The 12,469-nt window shown below is 38.9% G+C and overlaps 1 protein-coding gene across 1 annotated transcript in view; it reads right to left on the bottom strand.

Moving 5' to 3' along the window:
* CDKAL1 (CDK5 regulatory subunit associated protein 1 like 1) overlaps positions 1 to 10,784 on the bottom strand; it is a 408,038-nt gene extending 397,254 nt beyond the window's left edge. Inside the window, exons 1-3 of the mRNA XM_018077689.2 lie at positions 10,742 to 10,784; positions 8,911 to 9,077; positions 5,865 to 5,977 (exon numbers count right to left, since the gene is read on the bottom strand). Of these exons, the coding sequence (XP_017933178.1) occupies positions 5,865 to 5,977; positions 8,911 to 9,077 (280 nt within the window). The 5' untranslated portion in view covers positions 10,742 to 10,784. The remainder of the gene's footprint in view (positions 1 to 5,864; positions 5,978 to 8,910; positions 9,078 to 10,741) is intronic.
* Positions 10,785 to 12,469: the final 1,685 nt, after the last annotated feature.

Raw genomic sequence — 12,469 nt, forward strand, 5'->3', positions numbered from 1 at the left:
AAGCAATGCAAAAAACATAGGGGACTGTGACTACAAGTTATAGACAACAGGAGAATTCTTCGCTGGGGGTACAAAACACTGCAGGCATTTATGCCTCTGTTCACTTTCCTCCATTGCTCAGCTGCTTCAGAGGACTGTAGTGCTGTCACAGAAAACAGAAACACCTCTCATCACCAGAAAAGCAGTGGGGTGTTGTATTTTGTGGATTTAAACACACACCACAGACATCCTGTCCCCCAAAAAAGGCTGTAAAGACTCTTTTTTTCTAAATTGGCTCCGCACTCACAACCATTTGAAAAGTACAAATCCAAACAAAAGGGATAAACTTGAATTCTGATTGATAAGGCACTTAATGAGTATGTAATAAAGATTATTTTTAGATTAAAAAAAGAATATTAAAAATACCTCACAATGAGGATGGCCCATCCCAAAAATTACACAGTAATCACTACTGTTTTACATTATACCTAAGAAGGAACACATGAGCGTGATCAGCAGGGTGAAGAGTAAAAAATCTAAAGACCAACTGCTGATTCTGACCAAGTAAAAGCATACACTAGACATCAGCAAAAATCTTAGCCAAAATACTTCATCAACCAGTATGCAAGCTGCAGAAAGCTTATTTTAATAGTACAGTAAACTATTTTAGAGATCTCTACTTTAAGACAATAAAATAAATCAAAATCTAAAATTAAAATTTCATTGTGTAGTAGAAAAGTACTTTTATAACGACACTTACAACAAAGCACCAGATTCTGAAGTGATTCACAACCCATGAATCAATACCTGTACAGTCTTAGTAATTTTCTTTATTTTCCACTTGGATGAATAAAATGTATGCTGCAGCATGCTTTGCTATGTCTGTATGGGGATGGTTAAAGCCTAAGCAAGCATGGTTTATGCAACTCAACCAACACTAGACAATGCTGTTGAACACCAAAGTCCATGTTAGATTGTAGCACCTCATCTGCTTTTCCATAGCAGACTGTTTCCTTCTACATCTGTCTTCTTTTCAACATGAGGTCTTAAGTAGATCAAAAGCATTTGTTCTTCCTTGTCTTCTTCCTTCTTTCTTCTACTCAAATGTGCTGTTTAAGCAGATGGACAGTCTTAAGGATACCTCAGCTATATCCACTGGTAAACAAAACTGACAAGTGTTTAGAAAATTAAAAAGTAGAAGGGGCAAAAAAACCCCAGATAATTTCTTTAGCAGTGTTTCAAAATATTATTTGATATTTGCTTTAGAGAAATACATAAATTCTCTGCGCAGGGAATTATAGAGCTGTAAGACACATAACTTGGATTATAAACACTATGCTTCAATAGCAATTGGCAAATCTCACTGATACAAGTCCTGCCAGCAAATACCATAATCACAATAATGGAGTGACCTCTATACAGTATCTTTCCATCCAACAACCTCACAAAAAAAAACTCCTGAGACAGTAAAAAGGAAGCCTGACCAAAGACTAGTCTAAAACTGCACAAGTAAAGCTAAGGGTCTATAATATAACCTAGTTTTCAGGTGCTAAATCAAAACCAAGACAACTGAATTAGCAACACAACAAATCCACCCCTTCTTGCTTCTAGAATCCCATGCTACAGGAGGAAAAAGTTCTGTGCTAGCATTTATTTCTAAAAAACCACAGAAGTGTAGTGCAGATAAGCTGTGACTGGTTTAGCTTTGCTGAATGTTTAATAACAGTTTTTGCTTCCTCCTCATAAAAGAAAAAGTTAGAAATATCAGAAGAATGAACACTAAGTCATTAGCAATGCCTTTTCTGCCCCCAGCACGTTTTACAATGACCAAGGAGGAAATGCTTTGGACCTGAACAGCCTCAAGCCAGAAGCAATCACTACAAAACAACAAGCACACATAACAGCTTGATCCATCAAAATGCATTCAAGGCTGGACCAAAACCCATTAATTCCACAGAACCAGAAACCTACCAATGTCAACATATGGTAATATAACTACTTGCTTCAGAAGTCAATGTCTTCTATGTCTGACTATACATGCTCAGTTCCACTTTTCAGAGAGAAAGTACTATAAGTGGCACACATACTGAACTCTCTTTCCAGACAAAAATCTGGGTCACAAGATTTGAAAGCTCCCAGTTTGCCCACTTCCTGTTTTTCACAGGAGGCATTACTTGTCTGTACCATGAGAGTCTCTTCCTCCAGGGTGTATCTCAAAGGGAACATTCCAGTAGGTTTGCAGGCATATCTAAACTATAGTGCAAGTCAAGCTGCCAAGAAACCAAAACCAGTTTTAGAACCAGTAAAGCCATCGTCAGCTGTAGTGTTTTCAGAATACGAACAAGTACCCATGGTACAGCCCTTCACTGATAGCAGCTGGTCCACACATTTCTGGGTGGCTCAGACTCACAAAAGAGCTTTGTGTTCTCACAGTATGGTATGCAAGATTTGTTCAGAATGCTGCCTACCTTCACCCTGTAAGAGCAGATACAAAAATAGGTTTGGCTTTTCTGGTTTCCCTTTACCTATTTTTAAGATGATGCAGTCCATGACTTTTAATCATCATTGCTGTTTTGCAATATCTGGATGTTGTTGATTCACACTCCACTCTCTCCCCAGACAAAGGTAGTCTTTGGTGTGAAGAACTGTAGCACAGCCCTCAGCCTTCACCTTTGGATACAGACACTCCTGAAAGCAACACAGGTTGCTTGTACAGAAAGAATGTTTTTAAAACACATGAAAAGCCAGGAGGACGTTATATTAATATTCACTTTCAGGTAAGTCAACTTATAAGGCAGGTTGCACTGTTACAACTTTTAGTTACCAACAGGAAACTGTCTGATGCTGCTTTTCTTCCTTCTGTTTTTTTTTCAATCTTACAATTAGACAGAAGACACTAGAAACAGTGCTTGACCATTTCATTTATAATGGAGCGATAATTGCAAGTAAAGCTCACACCTCATTCCCTAAAACCAGGACTTTATTCCATCACCTTTTCAGTAAGTGTTGACTCAAAAGCTTAGGAACACGAAGGAAACAGACTAATCCAAACACTTTATTTAAGTAATAGTTGTCCAAGACACTGTAACAACAGATTCTAGCAACAGAGACAGGCATTGATTTAGAAAATAGTTCTTGCAAGACATTTTCTTTTTTTTCCCTGTCCTCCACACTGTAAACAATATTAAGCTTAATTTCAAGAAATGTTTGAAATTTGGATTACTTCAAGCAATAGTTACTGAGTAACTAATTCACTCTACAGGACAAAGAGATTAAATCCCTACTTAACATTCTATCTGAACTTCCCAGATGACCTACTATAAAAAAAAAATGCTTTCTTAAGAAGAGATTTACAAGAGATATTTGAGAAATATTGGGAAAATTTCTACATTGGCATTTCCTCTAAGTAAAAATCAAAAATGGATAGCATGAGCAATAACTTATGCACTGGATGCTAAAAATCTGAACTGCCATTTTGTCAAGAGCAAGACTCTGTTGTCTGACTGCACACCTTTGAGAAGCAACTGACTCCATTTTCTCTGTACTCTCCTACTGGACATTGCTGTCTGCAACTAGAATCTTCCATGAGCCTTCTCTTCTTAAAGCTGAAGAAACCCAGTCTTCCCAATCTCTTCTCATACATTGTGTGCTCCAAAACCATCTTGGCTCTCCACTGGACTCACTCCATTACACCAACCTCTGTCTTTTCCTGTGGAGTCCAAAAAAGGACCAAAGCTGGATTACTGGACACAGCATTCCAAACACCATCTCACAAGTACTACACAAAGAAGAAGGATCATTTTCCCAGACCTGCTGGCTGCACTCTTGCTAACACAGCCCAGGATGCAGTTTGCATTCTTTGCTACAAGACTTCACTGCTGACTCATGCTCATTTCTTGTCTACCTCAATCCCAAAATCTTCTTCTGCAAAGTTGCTTTCTACTCAGTCTGCCCACACTCACCCTTAACACTAGCTGAAGTTATGCCAATCCTAGGATTTTGCATTTGCCTTTGCTAAATGTCATAGGGCTTCCATTACCCCTTTTTCTAGTCTATTAAGGTCCCTCTGAACCACAGCACTAGTATCCACTTCAGATTCTGACACAGTTGCTACACTTGCACTCAGTTCCAGCTTCATTAACAACCTATTAAAGAGAAAGCTCAGTAGATGGGTTTGTAAAAATTTACTTTAGCCAGAATTTGTAGCAAATATTTTTGTTCCGTTGAACAAAAAGGAAATTTCCAGAGGACCTTAAATAATATCAGCTTAAAAAGAAATTACCTCATTTCAAAAAGAAGAAAACACACTGCGTAATTTCTTCCTATCACCTAGCACTGGGATTTGTTTGATTTAATATATATATACACATACACAGAAATTAACTAAAGCAAAACTTCAATTTAATAATGACCCGAAACTAGAAGTTGATTTCATATACAACTACCAAAATTACTCTGTATGTATTCCTGTCCCTGTAATTGCAGCTTTTATTCAATTTTTAGTTCTCAGTTTCAGATTCTAGATGTAGACTTCTACTCGAAAGTTATGAACACTTAATTTTCTAAAAAGATAAGGTATCAGAAATTTAACATAGTTCATTTCTTCACTGCACTCCATCTTTCCTACATTTCTCCCAATAAAATTCCAAAAGTACAGGAAAGCCATCAAAATCCTGACAAGCCAGAATTAGCTTCTGGAACAATATGCATTAAAAAAATTCAGGTAAAGAGAAGTTAAATTTAAGAAAGCCATAACAAGGCAAAGTGAGAACTCATTTGTAATCTTACACAAACAGCTGTCACAAATAAGACTTTTTGGACCAGCACTCCATTTGTCTGTGGAAAGAGCACACCTACTCCAGAGTTGCACCAATAATTTAAGAATCACCTGGGTTCCATAAAATGGTTCAGGTAGTTGAATAATTCAGTATCTAATTTTTACTTATACAAATGCAGAAAGATCAACCACAATAAAGGAAAACAAGATGCAACTGCTTAACGGTATCATGAGATATTCAAGAAAAGAAACAATCATTTTGTTAAATCAGGAGTAAAATACTTTCAGAAAAATGCCAGGACAGACAACCAACCCTGCAGTCTTTCAGTACAAGCCAGATGCAAGTTTAAATGCAAGACAGACCTGAACTTGCATTAATGACTAAAATTTATTTCTATTTTAACTAGTCATAAGCTAGATCAAAAAATTCAGATAAATACTTAGCTATTGAAATACGACATTAGTCTAACTTTTCAACTTTTATGTCGACACATTTGCATTAAGGAGATGAAATGTAGTCAGCACTACCACAAATTTGGGGGTTTTTTTAGGACTGGGAAGAAGGAACAAAATGATGAAGAGTGTTTTTAAGTACTTGGAAGGAAAGGAAAAATAGCATTTTCAGCTCTTTGGAACCTGCATCATCCCACCTCCATCCTAGTGATCATCTCTCCTGAAACAAAAGATCATTCATCTGGAGTAGTTCATCTCTGCTCCAGCATCAAACACACACTTCATCAAGTGACAACACACCACCTTTCTCTCCCCCTTGAGTTCCACCGCTTGTAGTCAGAAAAGCAAGAATTAATATCTTTCCCTTCCACTCTTATGAAAACTTTTCAATTCAGTTAGCAAGGAAAATGCCCAAAAAAAGGCACTGTATGACACCTATTAGATGTCTGCCCTGTCAAGATAATCTAACCATTCTGAAAGCACTCATCTTGTAATCGTTCTGTTTAATGCCAGGAAAACACTTTACCTCTGCACCTTCAAATCAGAAAGGGATCGGAACAGGATTTTTCAAAACTGTTATTAAGACTAAGAACATTTGATGTCAGTTTGACAGCTCTGAACATTCACCCCAGAAAAACTGAAGTCATATCATTACCTGTAATTTTGTATCCATATGCAGCCAGCTGTCCAGCCATATATTCACCATCTGAGTTATTGTGAGAACATCCCCATGTACGAATCCAGATTTTCTGAACACCAGGAATAATGCTGTTTAGGAAAAATGAATGAAAAAGGCAAGTTAAAAGATGAACAAGCTTCCCCTTTAAGCCCACTGAACAGACTCAATGAACTGTAATTCTTCAAATACAAAATATGCAACACAAACAGTAGCAACTCCAAAACAGCTGAGGAAAACCACTATTATTATGTGATTTTAGCGTAACAGGTATTAGGTCTTGCTGGGATAGAGTCAGCTTTCTTCAGAGCAACCTGTATAGTGCTGTGTTTGGTATTCGTGACCAAAGCAGGGTTGATAACACCCCTATGTTTTAGCTGTTGTTGAACTATCCTTGCTTGTTTCCCACTGTGCTCCATCTCACCGCAAGTGGGTTGGAGACGGACAACAGGTTGGGAGGAACATGAACAGAATAGCTGACCAAAAGGATAATTCATTTCAGATGACATCATGCTCAGCAATAAAAATTGTGGGTTTGATCTTTCAAAAATAGTCATTGTTCTGACACTGGCTGGGCACCAGTCTGCTTGTGGGAGGTGGTAAGTGATCGCTTTTGCATCACTTGGGGTTTTTCCCTACTCTTTCCTTCACTTTAACTGCCTTCATCTCAACCCACAAGTTTTCTCACTTTCACTCTTCCAATCCTCTCCCTTGTGGTGAAGTCAATCCACAAACAGCTGGAAAACAGTTTGAAAAGAGTTTTAGAATGGAGACGGTACAAGAGCTGTAGGACAAGAAGAGATTCGGTGCACTGTAGTTACATTAAAGCAAAAACAAAAACTCCAACAAAAACACACAAATAAGCAAATAGCAAACAAAAAAAAACCCAAGAAAAAAAACCAACAAAACTCCAACACCCCTCAACTTTCTGAAAATTATCCTATCTTGTAACAAGCAACCTTCAAGTAATTGCACTGAAATTAGACCACCAGCAAACAAACTGTGAAGAGTTAAATTGCAACCTTTTATATTATGGCACCCACTGGTTGTAGCTCCCTCCATACAAGCCAGATTTATAAATTCTTAACTGAGGGGCCACCAGCCACACGAATATCTGAAAGCACATATCCCAATCTTTCTGGGTTACAGAAGGAGCATGACAGACATGCAGCCTGGAGATAGCACACACAGTGCCTAAAGAATCAACAAAAAGTTCTGCAAGAAGCTCTCACTGAAATTCCTGGGATAACTGCCAATGAGCTAAAGATGCCAGTACAAGAACACCACACATCCTGGTACACAATGCTTCGCCCTGCGTACATCTTTTTTTTAACTTCCCCTCCACGCTTCTTTTTTTAAAAGATGCTTCCCTTAGCTAGAAATAGAAATTTGTTGATGGAACATTAATGATCATTAAGTGTAAACACAGTGTATCTAGACTTCCTACTGTCTAAACAACACATGCTCAACGTGCTTTCTTGGGTCAAAAACACTAAAACACAGCTTGTTAGATTCATAGTACCTGAATACTTTGGTGCATGACGTGCTAGTGTGAAGTATCTACAGAGCACCAGTTCAGCTGTACATACACTCCTGGAGCCAATGCACTTTTAGGGGCATTCAGATAAAGATGCATTGTTATGCTTACAAAATCCCTTTTGAACACTAATGAAAAAACAAAATTTAATTTCCCCACAGGAAATTAAATTCCCATACCTATTTTATTTTCATCTTTATCATACAGGGAAATTTTATCCACCAACTTGAAACTAATGGAGGAAGAAAGAGGAAAAAAAATCCAGATCTCAGAAATGCAGTAGAAATTGGTATCAATAAATGAGCTGACCTATACTCTAATCAATTCCACTGCAGCAGAAAGCTGATTCCACTCTTATGGGAATCCCAAGTAGGAAAAATGCAAAGATACATTCCATGGTTATTGCATACTATTTCCACTGAAATAAAACAGCAAGTTCAAAAGTTTGAAGTTTCACCGTTTCACTTGCAGGATGTACACACAAGAAGTACAGCCTCTGGAAATCCCAGGCTCCAGAAACCAGGATGAAAGACAAGCAAGGAATATGTAACCTTTGTTAAAGAGGACCGGGTCAGGAATACTTCAGCAAACTGGGCATGCATAAGTCCCTGGGCACTGACGAGATGCATCCACAAGAGAAATATGGATGTACGGGAGAAAGTCCAACAAAGGGTCATAAAGATCATTAAGGAACTGGAACATGTCTCATATGAGGCAAGGCTGAGAGTGCTGGGACTATTCTGCCTGGAGAAGGCCCAGAGAGATCTCATCAAAGTATATAAATACCCAAAGGAAGAGTGCAAAGAAGACAGAGCCAGATTCTTTTCAGTGGTGCACAATGACAGGACCAGAGGCAACACGCACAAACTGAAACACAGGCAGCTCCCTCTGAACATCTGGAAACGCCTTTCTCACTTTAAAAATGACGAGCAACTGGCACAAGTTAAGCAGGGAGGTTGCAGAATCTCCATCCCTGGAGATATTCAGAAACTATCTAGTCCAAAAAGCAGCCCTGACCAACCGGCTCTTGGTGGCCCTGCTCGGGCAGGGGGTTTGGACAAGACAATCTTCCAACCTCAACCCTATTGCAGCTCCTAGGATTTTGTTCTTATTTCTCATTAGAGATGCCAAAAGGCTACTCCAGGACTGCTATTTGAAGAGCTCAGATTCTATTTAGGTAATTAAGATGAAGCAGACAGTTTTTCAGAAATTTTTTTACATATAAAAGTGTAACAGAAACCATTTTTCCAGTCTGATTATTCCATTCGTCAACATCTCAGTGATTACTGATTTCTACAGAAAATTTACTCAGGAAAATAAATTTGCTTAGGACTTATTACTTATTCTCCCTACATTTTATGAAGACTATTTTACTCATTTTTATCCTGTGTTCAGATTTATGAGATAATGAGAACTTCCACCTTATTTTTAGAAGCTGACAGTGTATACAAGCTGCAAGAAAAGTAACAAGTCGATGTAAGACTTTACCTGTCACTTGGGGGATCATCTTCTGTCTGAACCTTTTTTTGTGAATTGCGTTTTCGCACTTTTGGAAAAACATTCCTTCTCACAAACTGTCGGTCGTGTGGTTTCACATCTTCTGCTGACACAATGTCTTCAATATCCTCAAGCACCGAATCACAGGCAGCAGGCATCTTCAAGAAGTGTTAGAGAAGGCAGGCATTAGCAAGCATTTGAATACAAATCCAAGGCCCAGGATCTACTGTACATGTTCTCACAAATAAAAGTCAGATATATTTCTCATATACATGCAATATATCATACACATGAGGGACTGAGCACATAAAAACCGATATCTATGGAGAGGTACTTTCTGATGCCCTCTTCCCCTGATATCTCAAACACAGGCAGGGAGAGTCACAAATGCCATACAGACTTTTAGGGGCATCAAGCACAGACAAAGACAAAGCCACAAGCCATATAGACTTTTAGAGCCTTTTTAAAATAATCTGTACCTTGTCATCTTCTAGTTCAAAAACCCTTCAGCTCCTCTGACACAACATATCCAAGACACAAGTACTTTTAATCATGTCTGCATCATAATAAAATAACGACTTCATGTTATGTGACAGATGTGCTTCCGCTCACATCACAGAAGAATGAAAGACACAGAACTGAAGCTCCTGCTTCAGAGGCTGTTGTGGCTCTTTTATTTCTCTGCTGAAAACAGGTGCATGGTATTTCTTCAAGACAATATGTCTTCACAGTCTTTTTGAAAACAACCAGACTGTTTCTAGAATTCCTGATCCCACGGGCCTTTCATCTGAACTACCTCATTCATCAGGACAGCAAAATATTTCTATCTTCAGGTACCAGACGTGAAACCCAACTAATATAAAATAAACAGTTTATAATATGGCTAGTATAATATACTAAAAGATCACTAGAATCTAATTATATTTTCCACAAGGAAGTAAATAAATATGCATATATATCCTCCCAGCAGATGTCAAGATCCAGATTAGTTTTCAGGAACTGAAAAAAAAAAGTTATTTGCTAAAAGAGCCTATAAAAAGTTATTGCATTAAACACACATCTCACACTGTGCTGTGTGTAACTAACTCTTAATTAGAATATAGTCTGATGTACCATTGGAAACCTGGGGTTTTATGTCTCTCAACATTTTACAAAGGAAATCACGCAAGGGCATTTCACAGAGTTTACAGGGAAAATACACCACTTTCCTGTCTCACAGAGAAGAACAAAACAACCAAGGCTTTAATTTCTTTAAAACCAGATTTCAGGAACAGAAGATTCACTACTGGCATAAAGATACTTCCAGATGTTGCAAATTAATTACTGTAGAACATAAGAAGTTAAACACCTGTGCATTTTCCCAGCATGTGTCCTTCAGTCAATCTTTCAAAATATACTTCAAAATAAAACTTCATGTAACCTGAACCAAAACATCTGTGTTTAACTTAAAAAGGAGTAGAATGATGCCACAAAGAGGATGCATGTGCCACAGCTATTTAAGCATTCATCTTGATTAAAACCCCAGGATCTATAAAATAATGCAGCAAAGGATCAACAAAAATAAACTGCCGTGAAAAGTCCAGCAATAAAGGGTATGAGGGGGAGGTGACATCTCTTACACTACTTCATACCAGTGACAGGATGTACAAATAGGTAATGTTATCAACTGAGTACATGGGAGGGAAAAAAAAGTTTTGATTTGTTGTTCTTTTCTCTCTTCCAGAAAAATATCCAATATAATGGAGCAGCTAGCAAAGTAAATAAGCTTAGCTTATTCCAGTGGCCCATGAAAGAAAGAATATAGCCAAATTAAAATTCCTACCTTTTTAAGCGAGGTCTAAATCCTCTTGGATAGGAATCCTGGTGGTGGGGGGGGGAACAAAAAAAAAAAAGGAAAAAAGACATGGCATGAAGGAGCAAAACTAGAAGACAGAAAACCATGAGTTCACATCATTGTCCAAGAAGCATTCGTCCTCCCTTTGCAGAAATATGTCTCTTGCTCAATATGACCTCATCTGACTGGGTACACGCAGACTGGCTGACAAGGTGGAACAAGGAGCCATGCTTTCCCTATCCCCTGAGCAGAGGTACTGTTCTTTTTGTCCTTCTTTTATACAGCCATTTTTGTTAAAGTCAGACATATTTACATTATCTCAGACCTCCTCCAGATTTCCATCTTCAATCAGGAGTTTAAAATTTTCAATGAAAGAAGGGAAAGAGATTAACAGTAAATTTCAGGTAAAGCTACCCACAACTTTTTTTTTTCAATTACAAACATTGTGAAGTTATTTTAAAACAGATAACTCGATGTCTGCACTAGTTAAATACACATGAAAGAAGCAAATAAATAACTACAGATTCCGGCAGCTATTCTGACAGATTGACTGAAATCAGAGGCAAAAACAAAACTAGAAGTTAGTGTATTCTTCTCATAGTACCAAGCTGCACCTACAGAACTTCTCATTTCTCTTTAACAATATGAATGTTAGGAAAAAAAAAAAAACAAAAACAAAAACATAATAAAAACGGTTTTAACGCCTTGACACAAACGGAACTCCCCTTGCACCAGCTTATTTCAGTCACCCCTGCTCAACCTCCTGGCACATACCACGGGAGGGCTTTCCACAGAGAACAGTTTCATGCATGTGCAAGGCGACCGCTCTTTTCCCTCTATTTACCCACAGATGTCTCCGGTAAAGCCCGGGGATGAAATCCCGGGGCAGAAGAAAGCAGTAGCGTTAATACACAGCGAGACCAACTACTATATATATGTATGCGTACATGTATACGTGTGTATATGTGTGTGCGTATATACATATATACAAATACAGCCACCCAGACGGGCCCACCCCAAGCTCCCAGGGAAAGGCTGGGCAAGGGGCAACCCAGGGGCGAGGGGTGGGCGCCTAGGAAAGGAAAGGGAGAGGGAGAGGGAGAAGGAGGAGAGGGAAAGGATAGAGGCCCCGTCGGCTCCGGCCCCGCCCTCACCCGCTCTCTCCCGGATCTCCGCCATCGCCCCCGCCCCCGCTGCCCGGCCGCGCGCAGCGGCGCCACGACGGCGCCGGCGGCGGCCAGCAACAGCGCGGCGGGCGAGGCGCCGCCGCTTCGCCACAAGGCAGCGCCGTCCCTCAGCGGGACAATCGGAGCGCCTCCCGAATGCCTGGAGGCACCCACCTCTGCTTTAACTGGGAAAGTAGCATCGCGTTTCCAGTTAAACCAGTTGGGATTCTGATGTATCTGATCCGGATGAGTGATGAGCCGCAAGGCTTTTTTTTTTTTTTTTTTAATTTTAATTTTAATCGTTAATTTCCTCAAAATACAATGCTAGTAGCTACTCTTCTGAATAGTCTGAAATATATTGATATTACATATAAAAATATTTAATATGAGATGGCTAAAATTTCTGGCTTTGTTTTCCTCTAATTTCAGGCTAGTAACAACTTTTCTTATTGATATTTAGGAAGCAGACAGATTATTAAGAGTATAGTGTCCTTGGTGATCAAAGTGCTATAGCGTGTGAGCATAGTATTATTTCCTCATTACTAATATA

The sequence above is a fragment of the Manacus vitellinus genome, unplaced genomic scaffold, assembly GCF_001715985.3.
Source record: "Manacus vitellinus isolate BGI_N305 unplaced genomic scaffold, ASM171598v3 scaffold_39_pilon, whole genome shotgun sequence".
In the NCBI taxonomy this organism is placed as follows: domain Eukaryota; kingdom Metazoa; phylum Chordata; class Aves; order Passeriformes; family Pipridae; genus Manacus; species Manacus vitellinus.